General features: G+C 44.4%; 1 protein-coding gene across 6 annotated transcripts in view; it reads right to left on the bottom strand.

Annotated features, from left to right (window-relative positions):
• Positions 1–25,827, bottom strand: part of NAV2 (neuron navigator 2) — a 417,005-nt gene that overhangs the window by 259,145 nt on the left and 132,033 nt on the right. For all 6 annotated transcript variants that reach the window (XM_061167929.1, XM_061167935.1, XM_061167940.1 and 3 more), the window contains exon 3: positions 17,203–17,255. In XM_061167929.1, the coding sequence (XP_061023912.1) occupies positions 17,203–17,255 (53 nt within the window). The remainder of the gene's footprint in view (positions 1–17,202; positions 17,256–25,827) is intronic.

The raw sequence follows: 25,827 nt of genomic DNA, 5'->3' as shown, positions 1-25,827 counted from the left end.
GTCATCTTCCGAAAGTGAAAGATCATTTGGGGTTGTGAGACATTCTGAGATCTGCTAAATTATATGACAGTGTGGCCTCTCTACGAATGGGCTCCCTGAAGCAAAAATTCACTTTGACCCTGTTGGAATCAGTGTTTTCTATCCAAAAAGTTCTCAGGTCAAAGTCTCCTCTGTTAAGTTACGTGGCAAGTCCTAAGCCTTACACAAGTAGTTTGTGAAGAAGAATCAATTTTTTTTTTTTTTTTTTTTTTTGCATAAAAACTTGAATTTACCTGCAGAGAAGGATACAGACTTAGATTCCAACTTCTAGACCCCATGGCTGCCTCTCAAATGAATGGGGAAGAGCAGTACTTGTTGGCGAATTTCACCCAGGGACAAACTGGAACCTGGCAGCCTCATTCATTCCTGGAAAAGTGATGACTGAGTATTTACTCTCTCCCAGGCCCTGCTCCAGGGAAAGGGCAAAACAGAGGTGATGAGACAGTGTGGTCCTTCCTTTCTGGAAAAGACAGCTTCCCGAGCAAGAGCAGACTTTAAGCAAATATCACGCCCACTAAACAAAGGTGATACAGGCTAATTTAGACCTATTAGCTCACCTGCTCGAAAGTCTGTCACTGAACCCCTGGGCTTTTTCTAGAAAGCCTGGGATTGTTTTGTATTTTTGTCATGCATGTGTGTGTATGTTTGTGTGTGTACCCAGTCGTGTCTGACTCTTTGTGACCCCATGAATATAGCCCACCAGGCTCCTCTGTCCATGGAATTTTCCAGGCAGGAATACTGGAGAGGGTTGCCACTGCCTTCTCCGATTTTTGTCATATTCCCACGCTTAAACTCATAAGACACCACAAAGTCTTCAAGAGGCAGCAGACCATAAATGCAAAACAAAGCAAAACAGTAGATCCTTGATATACCCCAAGAGTGCAGTAAATCCTCAGTTGTGGAGATACCACTAGAATCTATCATATCACCCACAAAACCAACACATACAAAAGAACAGAGTCATGGGATAATTAATTTGTAGATGAAGGCCAGCTTGGTGACCAGTTGCCTCATGCTAACCTGAAAAACTCAGTTTTGTGGCTCAGCCAACTTGCCAACGTCCATTGTTTATGGTCCTTGTGGGTTGTTCATGAGTATCTGACCCATGGACTGGGCTTCCTCAGTGGTAAAGAGGAGGACAGTGCAGGAGATGCAGAGACACAGGTTCAATCCCTGGGTCAGGAAGATCTCCTGGAGGAGGAAATAGCAACCCACTCCAGTAATCTTGCCCAGAAAAATCCCAAGGATAGAGGAGACTGGTGGGCTACAGTCCATGGGGTTGCAAAACAGCCAGACACAGCTAAACAACAGCAAAGCTGATCCATGGATTCCTGCCCCACAATTCCAAGGCTAGCATGACATGTTAATAAATGAGTGCAAGATGTATCCTGGTAGCACAGATAACCAGGGAAGCAAAGCCAAGCAGACACATTTAAATGCTTTAATACCCAATTCAGAATCCTGCAAGACTTCGCACTCTCACTGTGTTGAAGACTGGAAGGAAGGGAAGCCAACTGCTCTGTCATCCTCTCCTTGTTTCAATACATATCACCTGTAGTGTTAATTTCTGCAGAAGATGTAATTTAAAAATAGCCATTAAGAAAAACAAGAAATGGCATATTTGGGGATTTCCTTGCAATTCAGTGGTTAGGACTCTGTGCTTTCACTGTGAGGGTCTGGGGTCAACCCCTGGTTGGGGAATAAGATTCTACCAGCCATGAGGTGTGGCCAAAAAAAAAAAAAAAAATCACCATTGTGCCCACTCCAATTTCAGATGCTGCTAGGCATAATACTATTATCACATGCCAGGCATAATACTAGGACCTTTCACATACATTAGACTTAAATCCATTTTTTTATTCACAAGCTGTTATGGCTTCCTAGTGATCATTAATAAAGAATTTGGGAGATTTTGGAAGTAGTACACCAAGAAACTAGATCTGGTCAATAGTTTCAAGTTTCAAAATCTGTGATCAAGGCAAAGAGCTACTTGTCAACCAATCAAAAAGTATATGAGATTAAAAGTAATTAAGAATATAATCAAGAATTAAAGTAACTCAACTCTGTTTACTGTCACTGCTAGAATGTCTGAGGTGTGGGCAAAGTCACTGAAAGAGGAGAACAAATGAGAGGAGGAAGGTTTCTATTACAGGATATCGTCAAGTTTCCCAAGGCCACAAGACTGCTAGTGCATCTGTGAAGAAATAGTGACCATCCTTAACTTGTCATATAATGCTAATCTGTTACTATTTCCATCCTTGTCAAGTATTTAACTGAACCAGATAAAACTGCCATCTTTGTAGGTAGAAAATGGTTAAATACTGGCTATTTCATATGGTTCTCTCTGTTATCAACATGTTAGGAAGATGATTCCCCCTAAAAGCTAAAACTATATTGCCAGGTCATCATGAAAATTCAGTGCTTTATAGCCACTGACAAAGAATCTATAAATTCTGAGACTCAGAATCAAATCTCTGCAAGTGTCTCTCCAAGGAGTTTCACAAGACTGATGATGATACATCTTGATTTATATATACACAAAGAAAAAATACAGCATCTATAAGCTAACCCCTTAAAGGCCCTTTGCTCTGGTTCTAAGAATTTTTTCTGCATTCTCCCCTTAGAGAAGCAGATTGGGGCCAGGGTAAGACTTTCATTTCAAGTTGATTCATCTCGGAACTTCCCACAGAAGGTGAGCACTAGTCACCCTTCACAATAGTGAAGGGAAGCCCAGGTCACAGGTCCTCTCCTCTCGCCTTCATGTTCCTTCAGGGGAAAGTGTGAGAAAGAAGAAGTTCTGGTCAGGTTCTGCCCTCCTATTCAACTCTACATGACTGTTCCCACGTTCACACCAATGTGGGAATCTACTAGGCAGGAAAAGCCAACTCATGCCATGGGGTCATCACTGGCATCGTGACGGCATTGGTGCTAAGAGATGGGAGTCAAGGAGTTCTCAGGACCAGAGGTAAAATCTGAGGAACCACAGGTTTCTCAGAGGTTTGTGGCTCCCTTTGAGCAAAGTACTTAATTTCCCCAAGCCTCAGTTTTCCTTTTAGTAAAATGGAGATAATTATCCCTTTCTTGAAAGCCTTATAGACTCCTCCCAAGAAACTAATATTTATACTCTCAGAAAACATGAAACACTGGACTAGATTCTTCTCCATACATTATTATTTCAACTAATTTTCACCACTAGATAAGGTAGGTATTATCATCACTTTTCATATGGGGAAATGTAGGCATTGTGTGTTTAAATGCCTTCCTAAAATCACGGTTATTAAATGGCAGGGTTGGAATGTGAACACTTACTCGATGTTTTGTAAGCTATGAAGCCTATTCACATGGGCATTAACAACCAAACAGCAGGAGTTCAGTATCACTGCGGAGAAGAATAATCACCCAGTTTTGTCATTCATTTGCTTGGAGAAAGTTAGGCAAATAATTAATCCATCCAAACTAAGCCCAATCTTTACATCAGAAAGATGAAGAGCACTTCACAGAGGAGGGAGTGACTTCTCCAACATCCTTTAGGACAGGTTTTGTGGACGATACTGATGTTTTTTTATAGTGTTTTGAAATCTTCTAGGGAAGGAATTATTTAAATCAATATAAAGATTACAGGCATTATTTTGATATCAAAATGCTCCCCAACCAGGGATTTTTTAAACCACCATATGCCAGAGTTTAGATCTCCTAAGAAAGTTCAGGAATTATAAATTATGAGAACATAACAGTTTGAGGGTAAAAAAAAAAAAAAAAAAACCCTCAAATATGTGCAAGAAGCAGGTAGGCAAAAACTAAGGTAAAAAGCCTGGGTGTAAGACAATAGGGAATAGTGGGGAGTATGGCTAATGCACCTTGTTGCTGTTGTTGTTCAGTCGCTAAGTTGTGTCCAGCTCTTTGTGACCCCACATATTGTAGCATGCCAGGCTTCCCTGTCCTTCACCATCTCCCAGAGTTTGCTCAAACTCATGTTCACTGAGTTGGTGATGCTATCTAACCATCTCATCCTTTGCCTCCCTCTTCTCCTTTTGCCTTCAATCTTTTCCAGCATCAGGGTCTCTTTCAATGCGTTGGCTCTTCAAATCAAGTGGCCAAAGTATTAGAGCTCCAGCTTCAGCATCAATCCTTCCAATGAATATTCAGGACTGATTTCCTTTCAGATTGACTGGTTTGATCTCCTTGCAGTCTACATATACCTAAAGGAGGCAGGTGATATCCAGTTTTAGTCAAGTTTTACCTGTGGAGTATCAGTCCAGGACTGCCAATTTTTTTTTCCCCTAAGAAAAGTTGGAAGATCACTGTTTGTGAAGAACATTGATTTTTATCTAACTGTTGGCAGCCATTTCGTTTTTCTTATAAAAGGGCTTCTGGAACCTGAACTCAGCTTGCTGGCCACTGTTCTCTACTCTTTGCTTAAGTGAGCACATTGGCAATCCTCTACTGACCAGTTCCCAGTGCAGGCACCACAGGCTAACTATGCCTTACCAAAGGGCCAACAGGAATTTCTCACTAAGTTCTGGTTCATAGAAAAATAAACAAACAAAATACAAAGATGAATACAGGAAAAACACCCCTTTGAGCTAGGCTTAAACATAAGAAGCCCATGAAGACATGCACAGGGAGATGGATCTAAGCATGAAGCCAGATGGCTTTTATATAAAGCACAGTCCACACGGTTATAAATCACCATCCAGTTTCTCCTTCAGCTCAGGATGATCTGAAGCTCGCCTCTCCCCACCTTCTCCGTCTCAAATTTGCTAAGTTCTTTAACCGTATTGAGCACCACATGTTGACACTTAAAATGCCTCAGTTTCAAAGTAGGTGTAATGGGAATTTCTTCAGTTAATATTCGCTGAGCATCTAGCAGATGCCAGGTTATGGTATGGGCAGATGACAGGGACCTCACCCTCAAAGAAGTTAATGCCAGGCAGTTAAGGACAACGTGCTAAAGGATTATCACCTGGGTTTTCAATGGAGGAAACCAAGGGTCACAGAGCTTAGGTGAGCTGGAAAGTAGAGAAGACAAACTCCAAGACCACAGCCACGAGTACAGTTCAGATCCTACCAACTTAGAACTTACCATTGTTCTCAGACAGGAGGATGTCTAATGCATCCGCATCGTTTCAAAAGTAAAGTGATTGGTTCATTCAAAATATTTAGTTAGACCTTGCTGTGGTGATCATTTCACAATATACACAAATGCTGAATCATTATGTTTGTACACCTGATATGAATGTGACGTTACATGTCATTTATATCTCAATCAAAAATACACAGTGTTTGCTATACTTAAAATGGATAACCAACAAAGACCTATTGTACAGCCCATGGAACTCTGCTCAATGTTATGTGGCAGCGTGGATCGGAGGGGAGTTTGCGGGAGAATGAATACATGTATTCGTATGGCTGAGTTCCTTCGCTGCTCACTTGAAACTATCAAAACACTGTTAATTGGCTATACCCCAGTGCAAAATGTTTTTGGTGTTAAAAAATAATATCAAAAAATTTAAGAAAGAAGAAAAATATATAATGTTCCTTAAAAAATTAGTTAAAATTAACCTTTAGATAGATTAACTTTTAAATTTTTAAAGAACTTTGCAAACCGATAGATGTTGAAATGCATGTTTGCAGTCATATCCCCAAAGAGAACTTTTTTACATCACCCAAGAGCTTGGCTTGTTACAGATGCAAATTATCCAGCTCCTTCCCAGACCTACTGCATCGGAAACTCTAGGGGTGGGGCCCAGCACTATTTTAACAAGTCCTCCAGATGATCCCCCTGTTCGCTAAAGTTGGAGCAGCAGGGCACAAGAGGCTTTGCTAAACCTCCAATCATGGCGTCGTTTCCACACACCTTTATAACAAAGTTAAAATTAAAAACTGAGAAAGAAAAGACTGGATTTGAAAATTTGGGGGCTTAGGATGACTCAAGTTTCTTGACAGCATTTAAAAGTTCATAGTATATTTCACATATTAAAACTTGACAGATACCATCGTCCCACTCTCTGGAAAGCTCCCAGAGATCTGGACCGCTTATTGTTTAGCTCACTCATCTGACAAACATTATCTGAGCACTTTCCATATACCTAGCTGCAAATATGGAACTTTTCATTGAACTAAAAGATTAAAAAAAACACACACACACACTATATGTACTACAAAGCTTTGATGGATTACCTAGCTTATAAAATATGTCTCTCATAAAGTGTGCTTAAATGTCATATTGACTACAAGACAAAGGCACATTAGCTGAGGAGCATAGTACCTATTCAGCATCAAGAATACTGTGTATCTGCTTCTAAATAGTAGATTAAATGGCACTTGCCATTCCCGTGACAGCTCAGTATCTGAGGTGGTCCACAACATGGTCACAGTGCTGGAGACTAAATGTGGGCCTTCACCTTCCCACACTTTCCTGCAATGACCTGTAGTAAGTGTTCAGTTTAGTTCAGTCCAGTTGCTCAGTCGTGTCCGACTCTTTGAACCCCATGAATTGCAGCATGCCAGGCCTCCCTGTCCATCACCAACTCCCGGAGTTTACCCAAACCCATGTCCATTGTGTTGGTGATGCCATCCAGCCATCTCATCCTCTGTCATCCCCTTCTCCTGCTCCCAATCCCTCCCAGCATCAGGGTCTTTTCCAATGAGTCAACTCTTCGCATCAGTGGCCAAAGGATTGGAGTTTCAGCTTCAACATCAGTCCTTCCAGTGAACACCCAGGACTGATCTCCTTTAGGATGGACTGGTTGGATCTCCTTGCAGTCCAAGGGACTCTCAAGAGTCTTCTCCAACACCACAGTTCAAAAGCATCAATTCTTCAGTGCTCAGCTTTCTTCACAATCCAACTCTCACATCCACACATGACCACTGGAAAAACCATAGCCTTGATTAGCCGGACCTTTGTTGGTCCGTCTTTTTAATATGTCTCTGCTTTTTAATATGCTCTCTAGGTTGGTCATAACTTTCCTTCCAAGGAGTAAGCGTCTTAATTTCATGGCTGCAATCACCATCTTCAATGATTTTGGAGCCCCAAAAAATAAAGTCTGACACTGTTTCCATTGTTTCCCCATCTATTTCCCATGAAGTGATGGGACCAGATGCCATGATCTTAGTTTTCTGGATGTTGAGCTTTAAGCCAACGTTTTCACTCTCCTCTTTCACTTTCATCAAGAGGCTCTTTAGTTCCTCTTCACTTTCTGCCATAAGGGTGGTGTCATCTGCATATTTCAGGTTATTGATATTTCTCCCGGCAATCTTGATTCCAGCTTGTGCTTCTTCCAGCCCAGCGTTTCTCATGATGCACTCTGCATATAAGTTAAATAAGCAGGGTGACAATATACAGCCTTGACATACTCCTTTTCCTATTTGGAACCAGTCTGTTGTTCCATGTCCAGTTCCAACTGTTGCTTCCTGACCTGCATATAGGTTTCTCAAGAGTCAGGTCAGGTGGTCTGGTATTCCCATCTCTTTCAGAATTTTCCAGTTTATTGTGGTCCACACAGTCAAAGGCTTTGGCATAGTCAATAGAGCAGAAATAGATGTTTTTCTAGAACTCTCTTGCTTTTTCGATGATCCAGAGGATGTAGGCAATTTGATCTCTGGTTCCTCTGCCTTTTCTAAATCCAGCTTGAACATCTGTGGTAAGTGTACAGATGTGCAAATCTCCATTCTGAAGTGATCCATGAAGGGAAGCAACTTCCAATCAACTCAGAAACCAAGGGGCTCACAGTGGTAAAACGAGCCTCTGCTATAAACCTAAATAGCTTCCTAATACAGTCAGTGACTTTGCTTCAATCCCATAGTGTACTAGTTTCTTACTGCTGCTTTAACAAACGACCACAAACTTCATAACTTAAAACAACATACATTTATTACAATTCTGGAAGGTCAGAAGTCCAGAATCAGTTTTAGTGGCTAAAATCAAGGAGTCAGCAGGGCTGCGCTTATGCTGGAGGTTCTAGGGGAGAATCCGTCTTTGTCTTTTTTAGCTTTTGGAGGCCACCTGTATTCCTTGGCTCATGCCCCATTCTTCCATCTTCAAAGTCCACGCAACAGGATCTTCCAACCTCATTCTCTCTCATTCATTCTCTCCCTCTGCCCTTCCCCCTGCCTCTCATTTTTCCTTCCTCTCCTCCTCTCTCTCCTCTGACCCTGCTTCTATGTTTCATGGTCACATCTTCTCCCTCTCACCTTCCTGCCTCCTGTCTTAGAAGGACCCCAGTGATCACACTGGGCCCGCTCATTTAATCCAGGATAATCCTCCTATCTCCAAATCCCTAATTTAATCACCTCTGAAAGTCCCCTTTATCATTTAAAAGAACATATTCACAGGTTCCAAGGATTAGAATGGAGACATCTTTGGGGGCCCATTGTTCAGCCTACCACACCAGTACCTACTTTTTGAATTGGAAAAACCTTTTTAAAGCACAAGCAATAGTTGGGAAAGATGGAACTCGTAAACAGGGAAGGGAATGACAGTCTCATATGCTCTCTTCATGAACCAGGATGATGCCAGGTGCTTTTATTACCACCTCTCACTCATCTCTGGCCACCCTAGAGGTAGCGTCCGTAATTATCTACCTTTTACAGATGCGGAAAAAGATTCAGGTTTTCAGCAGCTTGCCCAGCACACCTGCCCAGTATGTGAGACCCAGGTCTTTCTGATTCCGGGGTCCAGGCTTATTCTTCCACATCCCAAATCTTCTTCTCTGATGGAATGCCTCATCCCCAAACTCTGCCCTTCCTTACACAAGGAGATAGCATCACAAATCTAATTTTTGTACCTCCACATCAGGTTTTTTTTTCCATCTTCAATCTATTTCCTTATATGTAGACTAGTATAAGACTAAAGGAAATAAAGTCAGGCTTCCAGGGTTCAAACCTCAGCTTGTCACTCATTAGCTATGTGATCTAAGGTAAGTTACTAAACCCCTTTCTGCCTCAGTTTCTTCATCCGTGAAATGGAAATAATAAAGGTATCTGCTCTCAGAGAGTTTTATGAAGATAAAAAAAATCATTTATAATGAAAATAAAATGTCTAGAACATTGTTCCACTTTTGTGTATAAGGATTTGCTATTAATATAATAGCTTCCCTGGTGGCTCAGATGGTAAAGAATCTGCCTGCCAATGCAGGAGACCAGGTTCTATCCCTGGGTCAGAAAGATCTCCTGGAGGAGGAAACGGCAACCCACTCCAGTATTCTTGCCTGGAGAATCGCATGGACAGAGGAGCCTGGTGGGCTACAGTCCACTGGGTCTCGAAGAGTAGGACACAACTGAGCGAGTAACAATATGATAATACAAAACCCTGAGAGAATCAGGGACAAAGGCAGAAACCCTAGGCTCTACAGAATGAGGGGGAATGGCCAAAAGTTTCTTTAACATGACTCACATTTGGCCCCTGGCACAGCACAGTAAATGGCATCATAGTCTAAGTTCTCCATACCCTTTAGTGGAACGAACAAGATATGTTCTTCACTCCATTGGGTTGTTATGAGAATAAAGTGAACTAACATACGTAAAGCACTTAGAACAGTGATTACCTTCACTTTCATTATCAATGTTAACCATCTCTGGTAGTTGTAAGGATGCCTCAAAACTCTTACCTCAAGCAACATAAAATAACTCAGTAAATGAAAAATTAGCTACAAGGTCCTATTTGGATCTTCTGAATAAACTAAGGGAGAAAAGAATTAAGAGAAGGAAAGACACTTCTAGAATAGTGCTAAATATCCATTTCTTAAACTGCATGAAGAACTTCCAAGTGAACACTCAAATCACTAGTCAACAGTAGATAATGACACGAGAATAACAGTGTATTATAATCCTCTAACCCCATGGACACATCCAAGCCAGCTCCTTCTTTGGTCTTTCCATCTGTCCATCCATCCATCCATTTATTAAATACCTAATATATGCTAGTATTTTAAGTGATAGATGCTTAGATCCTCAGGTGAAAGACATAGCATCTCCTTTAAGGAGACAATTCAATGATAACCACAAAGAGCAAGTTATGACACATGCAGGCACAGGACATCTGGGGACACAGGGGCAGAAGACACCTAATGATCTCAATCACTTAACAGCTGACCTGAATATTAAAGGTCACACTACCCAGGTGGAACAGTCATCAGACTGGACATCTTGCATCAAAGTGGAAGGCATGAGAGTACAGGGCCTCCGTGGGGCACTCCAGGTTCCAGTGTGGCTAAGGATACAGTCTGAGTGGCCAAGGGGCAGGAGACAGCAGTGACTAGATCGTGAAGGCCCTTCTTTGTGTAGTCAAGAGGATGCAAAGGTCAGTGGGGAGCTAATGATGGTTTTGAACAGAGAAGTGACCAAAGAGGTAAGAGACAGACGTGGAGATGGCCGTCATCTTTGAAAGAGAATGCTGGCCATAACAGATACTGGCTGTACCATTTGAAAAGGAAGCAGTGGGTGCTTCCTGCCCATCTTTGCCCTGGATTCTCCAACCCTCCGCTTTAAGTTCTAGGGGACCTGTGGACTTTTCTTTATTCCTTCTTGGTTCTGTAATGTGTGTGGCCTTAGGGCCATGTAAAAATAGGTCCAAGGGCCCAGGGATGAGGCAACTCAGCTGCCCAAGCATCTCAGACACTCCCCAGGCATGTGGCTGGCTTTCTGACAGCTGTTGGGAAGGCTCAAGGTCATTGGGGCTGGAAACCTGATCTCGCTGCAGACAGTCTTGCCCTGGCCCACGAAGCTCCATGGAGAACGCAGCTGGAGCTACCTGGCGCCAGGGCTCTCCCTGGGCGTCTCAAGAGACTGCCTTTCGCTGGGGGCCACTTACCCCTTTTTCCAGCTCTTGAGTTCCATCAACAGGTCAACTCAGGCCTTCTCCAGAAATACTCTCCTGTCTTCTCGCTAACTCCCGGCTAAATCCAGCTGGTTCTACGGTGTCCACCAATGAGAACAAGGAGAACAGGGACTGGGAGGTGGAGACTATTACATCCCTTCTCTGTCCTCTGTTGCAAAAATGACCATCATAGGCTCTCAAAACAGACAGTCTTGGGTTTGAACTCCTACTCTGCCTCCTAGGTGAGTGATCTGAGGCAAAAAATTAACCTTCTAAAGTTTGATCTCGATGTACAAAACAAAAACAATAATCATTTGTTTATTGCCTCTAATCATAAAGCTGTTATTATTGCCCACATTTCCTGGGGGAGGATGAGCAGTGCTGAGAGGCCAAGTGGATGGCCCAGGGCCACACTGTTTAGCCAACCCTTCACCCAAAGCAGGCCATTCTTAAAATATCTATTTCTTTAAAAATACTGATGCTCAGATGCTTCCTCGTGTTTGACTCCTTGCAACCCCATGGACCATAGCCCGCCAGGTTCCTCTGTCCATGGAATTCTCCAGGCAAAAATACTGAGGTATCTTGAAAAAACATCACCCTATTAAGAGCTAACATTGGCTGCATGCTTCCTCTGTGCCCAACAGCACGTGGGCACATCATACAGATCGTCTCATGCACATCTTAAAACCACCCTGTTAGAGAGATGAGTCCCCTAAAAACCACCCTGTTAGACAGACTTGTCCCCTGGGAGCCTGAGGACCATGTCCTAGGCCAGGAGCAGCTGGCCTCCAGGATCCATGCTTTTGGCCCGGATGGATGCCTTGTAACCTCCACAAGTCAGAGGTGAACATGGTCTAGTTAATGATTTCTTTTCCTAGAGGAGATTTAGGAGGCCCACAGGATGGGCTAGACCTAACCAGAGCTGGAACATGGTAGGGGGCCCTAGGCTTCATCGCACTGGGTATTTTCAGGAGCTGGTCTTCTAAAAGAGGGCTTCAGGGGCAAATGTGACAGTGGGGAAGGGGAGGGAAAAGGCAGGTCAAAGGGAGATCTATGAGGGTCCTGCCCTGAGCTGCCTAATTCCATGTAAAGCAGTCATTCAGTTTTTTATTACTTTTACACGTGGGGTACCACATATCATTTTATTTTGGGGGGAATGGGAGGGGTTCTGCTCATGGAACAGAAGTTTGAAAGCCAATATGCTATCCTTCTATAAATAAATTAGTGGCTCAATCGTGTCCGACTCTGTGCGACCCCATGGACTGCAGTCCCCCAGGCTCCTCTGTCCATGGAATTCTCCAGTCAAGAAAATTGGAGTGAGTTAGGGGCAAATTCCTCTGGTTTTGGGAACTTAGGTGCTGACTTTTGTCCATAGGGGCCTGAAAGGACAGGGTGAGGAGCAGACCTGTGCCCTAAGCAGCAGGGTCATCAAATGTGGGGTCTGTGGAGCCCCAGAGGCCTTTGTGATCCTTGAGTGGCTCACACCGTATGCAAAATCCCAGGGCGTGAGTGATCCAGGAAGGACAGAGCCAGTAGGTCTCCGATTTCCTAAAGCGTTTCTGTCCCCCTGTTCATGAATGACTAATAGCATCATCATGACTGGAGAAACACCCTTGACTGAGTGCTGACCAGGTGCTCAGGAGAACGGGGGCAATGAGGTCACCCACCACAGAGGGCTGCTGGGAGGGTATCTGTGAAGTGCTTAGGAGCCTGGCGCACTGCAAACACTCTGATGGGCCTTAGAGTTTATTTCCACTGTTATTACTGTCATCTATTATTATCACTTTCACGGCCTCGTTAGTCCTCACAAAAACTTTATGAGGTTCGTATTATTATCAAGCCCACTTTAAAGAACAGGAAATAGAGGCTTCCAGAGGTTAAATAACTAGCTCAAGGCCACAGACAGCAGAGAAGGAATCAGAAGGTGGCCTATCTGGTTCCCAAGCCCAGGCAGGCCCCAGGTCTAGAAGGGCTGAGGGAAGAGGGCCAGACTCCCCGAGGGCCCAGGAGGAGGTGAGCGGGCAAGGCAGGACTGGGAGGCCCCAGATGACCCCAGGCCAGAGCCGAAGGGGAAAACAGGCCGGGACTTTCCACTGAAAGGGCCTGAGAGGACCCGCTGCTTTGCTAACTTTGCACCTCTCTGAACCAACAACACAAAGCCAAACTACTTAAAATAATAATGATGAAAACAGAAAGTCACCCCCTGTGGCGTCCTCTCCTGGGCTCCAAAGTGAGGCAGAGTCTTGGAGTAGAGTGGATTCAAGGCGCGAGGCTCTGGCAGACCCAGCGCCGGCTGGCTGCGCTCCAAGCAATGTTTCTCCTTCCAAACACACACAGAACTCCGCTCAGCACACCACTTGAAAGCCAAAAAGATGCCCCAAGGGTTGCCATGGCAATGCTAAACAGACAAAACATTTCAACCAGCTCTGATGCACAGACACAAACCTATTTAAGGGCCAAATGGATGGATTGAGGGGTGAGGTGGTGGGGTGGGGGGGAGTGTTGTTTCTACAGCTCCATCTCCGAGGATTTGGCCCCCAAAGCATCTAGGTCGGACTGAAAGAGAGCAAAGGACTCCTTCAACACAAGCTGAGGCTGGGCTTGCTCAGGAAAGGGAAGCCACCATCATGCTCCCTGCATCTCGCTTGCAGATGCAGCCCTGTTTTAGGAGAGCTATGAGAGTGACAAGAGATTCCGATGGCCCTGGCTCTGCCTGTCTCTGAGGACAGCCCTCTGCTCCCAGCACCAGGGTCTTTACAAAGAACTGGGAAGTGATATGCTTTCCTGTGAGTGTGAAAGGTCTTAAAGCACTGCATGGATACATGTGAGTGCTGATATTAACCACCATTCCCCACACCCCACAGTTGAACTTCCATCCACAGGGGTTGATTACCATGGGTATTTTCCTTTAGAAAACTTCACTCCAGGTCAGATGGAGCTATTCCCTGAAACACTGCCACCTGGGGAGTGACGATAACTACAGAAGATTTGGTCCAGGCCTGAAAAGACGGCCATGTCTATGGGTTTGTCTTAGTTTGGGCTCTTCCAGGCCCCATCCGTCACCTCAGACACAACAGACAAAGGGCTGACCTTGGTAAAAGCCCAGAAGAGTCTCACCAGACAGAGCTGATGGCACGTGGTAGCATCCCTGAGCAAAGGCTGCAAAACCTGCCTCTGCAGGGCCCGTGACACCCTCGGTGAACAGCCAGAAAAAGGAATCCTCTTCCATTCCTTATTCCCCATGGTGAACCCTCTCACCTTTCAAGACTCACCCCTGGGCAGTCATTCCTAAAGCTCCCCTTGTCCTGGAGTGGAACGGTGCCCCCATGTGCCATGCATAGATGTCTATGGGAACAGCTGCACTATTCTAGTGTTCAAATTGTTCTCTGGTCTCCTGCCCACTCATCACTGAGCTCCCTGAGGACAGGGATCCCATCTCCTTCACCTGGGCACTCAGGAGGCCTAGCCCAGTGCCTGGCATTGGTGAGCCTCGGCTGACTGATGGGCTAAAAGCACACAGTGTCACACCCACAATGTTTATGCACCAAGGCCCCCTGGCTTCTCTAGACCACAGGCCACAGCTGTGCACTTTCACTTCCACATTCTCTGGGGAGACAGCAGAACTTGAGGCCGAACCTGAAGGGCAGGAGTTCAACAGTGGAGCGCTGGGTAGCCTGGTGGGGTCAGGAGGAAGGGAATATGGAGAAGAGGAGGAGGTGGCCCACCTGCAAAATCGAAGCTCTCGTGCCGGCCCACCAATTAGTTAATGAAATAATTTGCCCCTTGAAAACTGAAGGAGATGGCAACCCACTTCAGTATTCTTGCTTGGAAAATCCCATGGACAGAGGAGCCTGGTAGGCTACAGTCCATGCGGTTGCAAAGAGTCAGACATGACTGATCGACTTCACTTTCACTTTGAAAACTGGAATAGCACCCATTCCCCCTGCTCTGAAGCAAACCTGTTTCTGTCTCCATTATTTAAGGCCCCTGAAGACGCTCTGCTCTCTTAGGGTGGGAGAACATTAGCTCCAATGAGTCACAGCTACCTTCCCGGCAGGTACGCTCCCCAAACCTCCCCTCACCGTGTCATCTTCCTTTTGTCAACATGAGGCTCTCTGTATGCAGTGCCTTCTGGTCTCCTCCAAATAGGCAACATCTAGCCAACAACAAATCTTTATCACCGACTGCCCTAACTGGGAGCTTGGCCTTCTAGGAATCTAGAAATGGTGGCTCGTCCACTCTGCTATATCCCCCAGTGATGCTTCCCACGAGCAGGATGCACGCGCCCACACGGGTGTACAGACAGCATCCTACCGGCCGGAACAACACCTGTGCTTGTGTGTAAGCAGCGCGGGCTGTGTGCCCGAAGCGAGTGCTGCCTGCGGGATCTGTCACTGTCTGTGATGTAGGTGCAAGGACAGGGTCCCTGTAGCCCTATCCTCATCTTCCTCACTTCCCACAAGACGGAGGGACTGTGGCAGAGGTACTGACGGTTCCCTGGACTCACATCCTGTCTGCTGAACTATCCTCTGCCACTTTCACCACCAGACCTGGTCTGCCACCCCACCTCTAAGCTGGAACTAATTATCATAGACAATTTTAGAATTTCATATTCCAGTGTTCTAAAAAAAAAAAACAAAACCGACAGTCCATGAAAAGAAAAAAATCCCAAGATTTCCATAGCTGAAAGAGTTATAGAGAAACCACAAAACTGCTGGTGCCATGCGGCATTGATACATATTTACTAAGTTGGCACAGAAGAATCCGAGGTGATGGGTATTACCTCTTAAGCTTCAAAGTAGACTTTAACAACAAACATCTCAACTAGAAGGGACAGAAAATACAGATGTACCAAACACAAGAAAAGGTTCACTACGTTCACCTGTCAGGTCTACATCTGCATTATAAAGGACTGGAACAAAGGCATCCATTTCTATCCCAGAAGGAAATAACTACATCTCTGTCATGTAATGCTATGACTGCATATGTAAAATGCCTGCACTAAAATTAAGTCTTCTATCTTCCAAATTTTCTCAATTATTAATACACCAGACAGCTGCAGTAGCTTTAGCAAAAATAGCAGCCAAGCTTTCCCACAAGACAAAACAGCCATGAGATGTCTGCACGGGGACTTTCCTACGTGAGGACTGGCTGCTCTCTGGGCCAAACAAGAAGAAGCACAGTCTCTAGTAAAACAACGGAAAAAGAGAAACTTGTTTTAGAATTTAACATGAAAAATGACAGCCCTTCCCTCCACCCCCACCAGGGACAATCACTCCTCTTTATAACAAGAAACTCTGTGTGTGTGAAAAAAAAAAAAAGGTTGACTGGAAAGGCTATCGGTCCACTCATTGGGATAACAATTCAGAGAATTAAACAGTAAACCCAAGGAATGCCAATCACTTCAGTGTATTCTGGAATGAAACTATCCAATTGTGCCCACTCAACAGGAGCAGGGTGAGGTTAGAAAAACAAATTATGTCTTTTTTTTGTTTGTTTTTAAGATTTCTGGAAGCAAATTAAGATCCAGAAAAAAAAAAAAAAAAACTGTCCTTCAGTTGCCACCTTCATATTTTAAACAAGTATCACAGTGTCATCTTAAAAGACTTTTGTGAATACAGTTTTTTGTGTGTGTGTGTGGAAATACATTTGAAAAGCACTGCAAGGGGAAAAACTTGAGTATCACCATTCAATGGTCTCTGAACTCAACAGTGATCATAAATTTTAAGTCAAAGATTTATGTGTAGAACATGAAACAAGAATAAAATAGATTTCAAAAGATTTTTTAAAGCTATAATATCAGAGCGTAGCATATCACACCAGAGGGAATGTCACTTGTCATGGTCATGTTGTGCTTGGTCTGGATGCGATCAAACATTTCACATTGCCTGTCACAGTTCTGATTTCACATCATTCTAACCTTTAAAGGCAATCAGAACACATGCCCCAGTTTCTGGGTCGTATGATACCATCACTCCGTCTGTGCCCCAGCACCACACACAAACAGATATGGTTGTAGGTCCTTGAGGAAAAAGCAAAGAGTCCTAGCGGCCCAAGTTCTAAACAAGGATATGTTTGCACCAGTTCTGCATAACTTGTTTCTAAGAGCAAGGACGGTATTTCATTTTCCTTGTCTCACGACCTACGTAAAAATCACAGTTATTTTTCAGCAAACGCCAACAAATGTCAGAGAGGCAAACCATGGCTATTTGGAAATGGCTGTTAGTTTATTAATATAATCCCCCAGAGTAAAGATCATGGTGTGAAAGTTTTCAAGACAGGCACTATCATTTAGAGGCGGGGCTTACTAAGCTAACACAGACACTCACTGCTCATGTATCACTTACCATTTGAGATCTGTTCTTTGGACAGCCATTGATGTCTTCGATCTTCTCATTTGCTGAAAAAAGAAACACAGGTCAGAAAAACAAATAATCATCACAGACACCACAAGCAGTGATGTTCAAGACCCTTGAGGCCAAGCAAATCCTAAGGCCCATTCTGGGGTTTGTCCAACCAGCACAGGCATGTGAAATACTGAGACGCTTCTAGCAGTCTTCAGGACTTAACTCATCGAGCTGTTGTCCTCCAGGGACAGCTGGGGCAAGGTCGCTGTCATCTAAGGCAGAGACAACTGCACTGGCGACAGTCTTGGAGTGATGGGGCAGGGTGGAAATGTTTGCACACTGGGAAATGGGCTGAGCTGTGACTGTGCTCTAGGCTCTGAAAAGGCAACCACAACTTCCCCACAAAAGATGGGGTGCTTCAGAGTGAGATCCATGTAGCCATAGTGCAGTTCCTGGGGACAAAAGCCACAGATGGTAGCACCTCACTCCATTTTTAGCCAGAAATATTAAGGTTGCTTTTGCCTGTCCTGATACTATTCCCAAAGTGGATCTTATTCCCATTGGGATCCTATTCCCAATGGAAAAACAAGAGAGTGAGACTTTAAAAATGACATACCCGTGCCATTTAGTGAGTCCAGATTAAATCTGGAACATACTCTATTGAAGTCAAAAGAGCGCCGACCTACTTAGAGAAGTGATAGAAAGAGACTGAACTGCATAAGCTGGAAATCAAATGAAAACAAGGAAGAAAGGCCCAGCTGCCCATGGTGAATGTATTTCATCCTCAGTCTAAAGGAACCCTTGTAAGATATAGGCTAGAGCATCTGAGTTTGCAACTGCAGTGCTACAAGAAAGGCGGTAGGTATAGTGGCTTGGAGGCAAAGATACTCCAGTTTGAAGCCCAAATCTACAGCTTCTGAGCTGTGTGATCTTAGCCATGTAACACAACCTCTCTGTTGCATTGCCTCACCTATAAAATCGAGTTGGCTCATCTGCAAAATTGAGCTAATACCATGTACTTTACAGGAGGAGCTATGAAAAGAAGATTATATGATGCCAGTAAAAGGCTTAGTGCAGTACCTAGCACACAGTGAGAGTTCTATGTATGGTTGTTGTTTAGTTGCTCAGTTGTGTCTGACTCTTTGCGACCCCATGGACTGCTGCCCACCAGGCTCCTCTTTGTCCATGGCATTTCTCAGGCAAGAATACTGGAGTGAGTTGCCATTTCCTTCTCCGGGGGATCTTCCCAACCCAGGGACAGAACCCAGGTCTCCTGCATTGAGAGTTGAATTCTTTACCTCTGAGCTACCTGGGAAGCCCTCTTTGTATGGTAGCAATCATTAATCCAATTATACATATTCTTTATCATCTATGTAAAAATATATAAAATAAAATTTTCCTTTTTGATCTGAGTTTAACCCAGAAACCTAGCTAGGACTTCACAGTAAAGAACTACAGATTCGCCTTCTCTGAAGACTTTTTAAGATTTCTTCCCAATCCCACATCCCCTTACATGTCACCACTCTCAAAAGATAAGGCCGACTAGGTCTCTCTGGTCTACCAGCACCCTGGAAACTGCCTCTGTATTGCTTTTAGCCACCTAATGTGTAACTCCTTTTCTAGCCTCCCCCAGCTATGCAGACATGTAGATTTTGTTTTCCACACTTGTATCCTTACAGCTCAGTAAGTGCTTGCAAAATTATGTATATATCACATTCGATTTTAATGACTGTAACATCTAAAACGTCCATGAAAAGACATTAAAAAAAAGAATCTGAAAAGGATAACAGAAACAGTTTCCCATGACACTAAGGTTTTAGAACACCTGTACTTAAATATAGTTCACTGTTACCTCCAATGGGTTTATTTTTTCCTCCAGCATTTCTACCTTGAGAGAGAAGTGAAAAATAAGAAAGCAAGCTAGTGGCAGGACATTATTTAAAAATCTAACTACCAGAGACAGGCTGGTTAGTATACACTCAGCCTCATCTACCCCTTTTTTAGAATTTGCTCAGAGTAATAGACATTCAGGCCTATGACCCATCTGGGAAGACTTCAGTCTTCCAGGAGCCACCTGAGTTTTCTCAACTCTTAAGAACACTGGGATAGGCATTTTAGGAAGCTTTTTCTACCTGCTTTTCCCTACTCCCCAAAGAGGTGCCATAAAGCCTTTAAAAAGCACATAAAAGATGCCCAATGAATGGAATGACTCACAGGTATTTGTTATTCAGTTCACCAGAAAATACAATTAGCCAGAAGGTATCACTAGCATGTAAGTCCCACAAAACCAAGGACTTTCATCTGCTTTGTTTTCTACTATAACCCCAGAGCCTAATGCAATGCCTGACACACAGTAGCCACTCAACATGTATATGTTGAGGGGAACTAAGGACTGTTCTTAATATTTCAATGAATCAAAGTTTTACTGCCTATTCTGAGGCAGCTGCCCTTTCACTTGTGTATATATAAATGTATGTCCTGAAGGTGGAAAAAAAAAGAAAGATCCTTGACACCTGGCACTCCTTCATATATTGGAAATTATGGCAGGCTAGCACTCTGACCTTGAATTTTGATATACAATACTGGAAGAATAAATATGGCTTTTGAGAAACAAGGCCACTCCCGGTATCTTCCAATTGGATACTTGTGATGGCCAAAGTCATAAGTCACTGGGTTCCGATCAATACCCAGCTCATTGATGCTCATTAAAGTGAAGGATGGATAGCTGTAATCCTGAGAAGTCATTTTAAAGATCATTTATATACCTTCTGGATAAATGAAACCAAGGGATTGAGTCTAATTATCCCTGTAGTTCCTTTTCACGGTCTGTCACTTAAACCACAGTCAGGTATTCATTGAGTTCATTGGGCTCCTATCAGGCTAAAGCTGCCCTTTTATAATATTCAAAATAAATCAATGGGGTGGAGCCCTAAAGAAGACATGGGAAGAGATCAAATGACTCAACCCAAACTCAAAACAAATGCTTAATAAAAATGCAAAAAAGTTTGGACCTCCTAGTTACCAATTTCATGTAATATAAATACTTCTCCTTTAACTTAAATTCTCAAGAATTTCTGTGAAAGTGAAAGTGTGGAAGTTGCTCAGTCAAGTCCGAATCTTTTCGACCTCATGGACTATACAGTCCGTGGAAGTCTCCAGGCCAGAATACTAGAATGGGTAGCCTTTCCCTTCCCCAAGGGATCTTTCCAACCCAGGGATGGAACCCAGCTCTCCGGCATTGCAGGTAGATTCTTTACCAGCTGAGCCACCCACCAGAGAAGCCCATCAAGAATTTCTGTGGTTGTCATAAATACTTAAAGCAATAATAGAAGCTCTCATTCTGCTGCTAAGAAGAGCTTGGTCTTCAGAGCTGAATTTACTAACTTGGGGTAGGAGGTCTTTGGCTACAGCCCCAAAATAGAAAACCAAAGAAGCAAAGCCATGTCCCGTAAAGTCCTCATTAAAGTCATTAAAACTGGCATCCTGAAGGGCCAGTGGTATTCATTCCAGCAAACTCTAATGTGCGGACCTATCTGCACACAAGGTGACAAGTTAGTCATTGGAAAGCATCAGTGCACTTTAAGAAGTATTGAATCAAGCTTGTCACTTCTCAACAGACCTCCTGGGAAGAGTTCAGAGCATTTCAAAAGCCCAAGCATCTATGCTTGGCACCTACGTATGTGCAGTACAGTTGGCCATGCTGCCACTGTCCAGAAAGAGAAACTGCCTGCCCTCACTGAAAGGCATATGACTTACCCAAGGTCATGCCATGGTAGCAGGTCGTCAAAAGAAAGCAGAGTCCCACGGGTTGTGTGAATTTCCTGGTTGTGCTCAGAGGCAGCCCAAATAGTGGGAGAGAATGAGCTGCTATCAGCCCTCGTCACCCACAATGGGAATCTCTTCCTCTGTCTTGGCTTCTTCCTTCTCTCCAAGCCTCTCTTGTTTACCCTGTTTCCCGCCCCCTCTCTCTCCTCTGTCCTTTCTTCCTCCCGCCCCCTTCTCTTCTTTGCTCACTCCAACCCCTTCTGGCATCCTCCCTGAGTGACAGCAATGTAAGCAGAGGGAGGGAGGCCTGTCTCTCCCTCTTGATTCACGCTGTTGATCCTGGCCTCGTAAACCTTTCTAATAACTCATGGACATGGCACCGTTGATGGGCTGGCAGGCAACTGCCGGCTTTGGGCAGCTCAGGACTCAAGAAGATAATCATACTAATAAGCGGCTGAACACAGACATTCAAGCCTCAGTCACCAGAGCAAGGGCACCAAGAGGTGGCAGAACAAGGTTCATGTTCTGCCCACTGGGCAGACGGCAGTGACGCAAGAACGTGGGCCCCAAGTTATCCCACTATGTGGGAAGACGGTGGATGGATAAACAGAAGGCTAGAGCCTCGGACCTATCTGGGCTCGATGAAGACTTAGGAGTAGCATCTGTGAAGAGCATTTAGGGTTTTCCTTCACATAAATCATCTTAGCTTTCAAAGGATTCCAACTCTCCATCATTAGAACTAGCTGCGAAGATGGTTAGATTCCCCAACCTGAAAGTCAAGTCTTCAACCACTGGCTTTGTTCCTGGGTTAGCCCTGTACCTTGCCTTATTTGCCTTGTTGTCTCTGGCTCTCTACCCTCCAGTATCTCTGCACATTATTCCCTCTACCAGGAAAGCCCTCCCTGACCACTTCACCCAGCTAGCTCCCAGTTTGAGGTCTTGGTTTACAGATAAATTCCTTGAGGAAATGTTCCTTGATTCCCTCCTTGCTAACCCAGCATCTCCTTTCCCAATCATGGGTCAGGCCTCATAGCACATGAGCCCTTTATCATTATGCACAATCTTCCTCCCTCCCAGATCTAGGAAGTGGTTGTGACTTAAAAGGACAATCTCTCTGCCTGCAAGTTTTGATGGACCTTCATTTAGATGAGTTCTTTCCAACTATTTTAAAATAACTTCGAACCTTCAGAAAAGTTACAGGAACAGTACAGAGAATTTCCACACATCATCCATTCTCATCTCCCTTCCTCTCTCACACCCTCTTTCTATCGGTAGACATTATTTTTCCTGAATTATTTTAGTGTAGGCTCAGTTGTGTCTGACTCCTTTGCAACCCTGTGGGCTGGAGCTGACCAGGCTCCTCTGTCCATGGAATTTTCCAGGCAAGAAATCTGGAGTGGGTTGCCATTTCCTATTCCAGGAGATCTTCCCAGGGACCAAACCCACATCCATTGTGTCTCCTGCATCAGCAGGCATTCTTTACCATCTAAGCCATCTGGGAAGCCCTGGCGGCTCAGACAGTAAAGAATCTGCCTGCAGTGCAAAAGACCCCAGTTTGATCCCTGGGTTGATCCCCTGGAGAAGGGATCTTCTCCAAGATCCCCTGGAGAAGGGAATGACTACCCACTCCAGTTTTCTTGCCTGGAGAATTCCATGGACAGAGGAGCCTGGTGGGCTACATTGGAGGTCATTTTTCAGTGGCAATTTCCCCTGGAGCCTGGGGCCGTAGGGAGGGCCCCACACTCACAGGGAAAGGCAGAGCAACATCCACACATCTGTTCCATCCCCTGTGCTCTGTAGGAGAGCTCTCGTCCAAGGGGTTGCAGAGAGTCGCACACAACCGAAGTGACTGACACACACACCGGGGAAGCCCTAGTGCAGGCTCCATGGGTCATATCACTTCTTTTTGGTGTGTACTTCCAAAGGACAAGGATATTATTTCATGGTACAATGTTAAATTTCAGAAAATCTAACACTGCTCTAATTCCAATATTCCAACTTAGTCAATTGACTCAAAAATGTCCTTTATAGTGTTTTATTCCCCTGAATGGGATCCAGTCCAGCATCACGAAGCACCTTGAGCTGTCAGGTCTCTTTAGTGTCCTTTCTTCTTAAACAATTTCTCAGCCATATTTTTTTGTCTTTCACAGCACTGACATTTTGGAACAATTCAGGTGTTTTTTTTTTGTTTTTGTTTTTTCAATAGAATGTTCCATAATTTGGGTTTATCTGAGAGTCCTCGTGATGAGTTTCAGGCTTTCCAACCCCTGAGTGCAATACAACATGAAATGATGTTGCATTTTTTTCAAGGTACGCTATCAGGAAGCACATGACATCCAGCTGCTTCTCACAGTTTGATCACCTGGACATGACACCTGACTCTCCCATGTGGTAACTATATTTCCCTTTGCAATGAATACACCATCAGTGAAGAGCCACTTTGAGACTATGTACATAGCTGCCCTCCATCCAATGTTCTCCCCTAGATTTCAGCATCCATTGATGATTCTTGCCTTAACTAATGTTTATCATCACAGCTGCAACTCCTTCTGCATTCATCAGTCAGCATTCTCCTGTTCAGCTGAGTCCTCTCTTCTCTTCCATTGATATATCATCTATTTATTTATCTATCAGCATACAGATTTGTATACTCCTATTTTATTCCATGGGTATAATCCACAATGGTCCTCAGTTATATTGATGCTCTAGTTGTCTCAGACCAGACTGCTCCTTATAGCCCTGGAGTGTAGAACTAGTACTTGCAGGGAGATACTACCATCAAGGGGCAGATTTTGACTTCATGAAAGAAGAGCTTTTAAAAGATTCTAGCTCTCCGTCATTAGAACTAACTGTGGAGGTAGTTAGTTGCCCATCCTAAGAAGCATTTAATAGAGTCTGCTGACTACTTTTCCTAGAAGCCAATTCATACATCAGGTTGAGGCTTTTAAAAGGTCCTTTCCAAACCTTAGAGTTAAGCGCCATCCTGGAAAGGAGGAGGGTGGCATACAGTTGAGAGGAACACTCAGGAGAATACTACACGCTGAGAAGGGGAGACATTCAGGCCACCTGTAGGAAACAATCCAACGAAGGCTTAGGGAAGCGACGGCTGCAGTGAGCAACATTCTCATCCTTAAACTAATCAACTCAACTTCTTGTGAACATCACTGCACACCAGACACCACGTTCAGTGCTGTGAACCCAGAAAGGAAGATGACTCACAGCCAGACCTATGGAGGGCCAGGCCCAAGACAGCGGTCAGTGGGATGACCAGTGGAGGGTCCCCTCCAGCTCTATCTGGGAGGGAGCTAGGAAGGGGATCAGAGGGAAACTGACTTTTCAAGAATGAGTAGGAGGTCTTCAGCCAAAGAGCAACTGTAACCACTGGACTTCTGTTCAGCACAAGATGGAATCTGGAGGAATCCAATTCTGAGAATTGGTGGTACTAACTTGAGCCTTTGAAATCACAGACTAGTAGCTCAGGCTCAGAGAGGTCACCATCTTGGGAGTTCATCTCATCAGAATAGATTAAGGGAAGCATCCTCCTGAGCAATGATAAAAACTGTGCTAGCTTATATTTCCATAGCACTATGCTTAGTAAGTTTGCCATACATATTCACCAACTCTGGGACCCAACAGACATAACTAATCTATCATGACACACTCTGACATTGATTCTAAGGCCTCTTCATCTTTCTACACATACCTTTCAAGGCAGTGGCTACCAAGTGCTATCCAGAAACACTTCAGAGTATCCAAGCTCATTTCACATCTGATGCCTACTGTACACTTCACAAGATTGCCACAAGATCAGACAAAGCAGGCATGAAAGTGAAAGTTGCTCAGTCATGTCTGACTCTTTGCAACCTCATGGACTATATAGTCCATGGAATTCTCCAGGCCAGATTACTGGAGTGGGTAGCCTTTCCCTTCTCCAGGGGATCTTTCCAACCCAGGGATCGAACCCAGGTCTCCCACAGTGCAGGCAGATTCTTTACCAGCTGAGCCACAAAGGAAGCCCAAGAATACTGGAGCAGGTAGCCTATCCCTTTTCCAGTGAATCTTCCTGACCCAGGAATCGAACTGGGGTCTCCTGCATTGCAGGCAGATTCTTTACCAACTGAGCTATCAGGGAAGCCCCAAAGCAGGCATGGCTGTGCCTATTTTATTTCACTTGTTTTAATTGCTTTTTTAAAATCAGTTTTCCCCCTTTGGCTGCACCATGTAGTATTCGGGATCTTAGTTCCCCAACTAAGGATTGCACTCATGCTCCCTGCAGTGGAATCACAGAGTCCTAACCACTGGACCACAAGGGAATTCTGTGTGCCCATTTTAAAGACAGGGAAACAGGTAACAGAGTCCCTGTTCAGAGACCCATGTCTCAAAGAACTGAGAGCATCTTCTAGGAGATGGAGGTGGCCTCAACAGTCTGAGCAAGCTTGACCCTCCGACCCAGTCAACTCCAGATGAGAACTCAAGCCTGGCCAGCACCTTGACTCTGGCCTTGCAGTCACCCAGCTAAGCTGTGTGTGCACCCCAATGCACAGAAATTGTGAGGTAGTGAACAGACTTTCTTTTACGTCATTACATTTGTGACAGTCTGTTATACAGCACAGCAAACTAACACAGGAGAGGGAGAAAAAGAAGGACCAATGGAAGCTGGTCTTCAGCCAATCTTAGGACAGCAAGGAAGCATCTTTCTCTCTAAATGGCACTCTGAAAGTTTCACCTTAGGCCAACTTGCCTGTATTTTTAGGTACGATCTCCACAGACCTGAGCAGAGCTACAACTAGACACGGCTGCCTCTCATACTTGAAGGATAAGCAACTTTTCCATAACAACACGCCCAAGGGGCTGGGGCTT

The sequence above is a fragment of the Dama dama genome, chromosome 2 (genome assembly GCF_033118175.1).
Source record: "Dama dama isolate Ldn47 chromosome 2, ASM3311817v1, whole genome shotgun sequence".
NCBI lineage: Eukaryota > Metazoa > Chordata > Mammalia > Artiodactyla > Cervidae > Dama > Dama dama.
The sequence above is the reverse complement of the archived record's forward strand: the minus strand, read 5'-3'. Positions and strand labels throughout refer to the sequence as shown.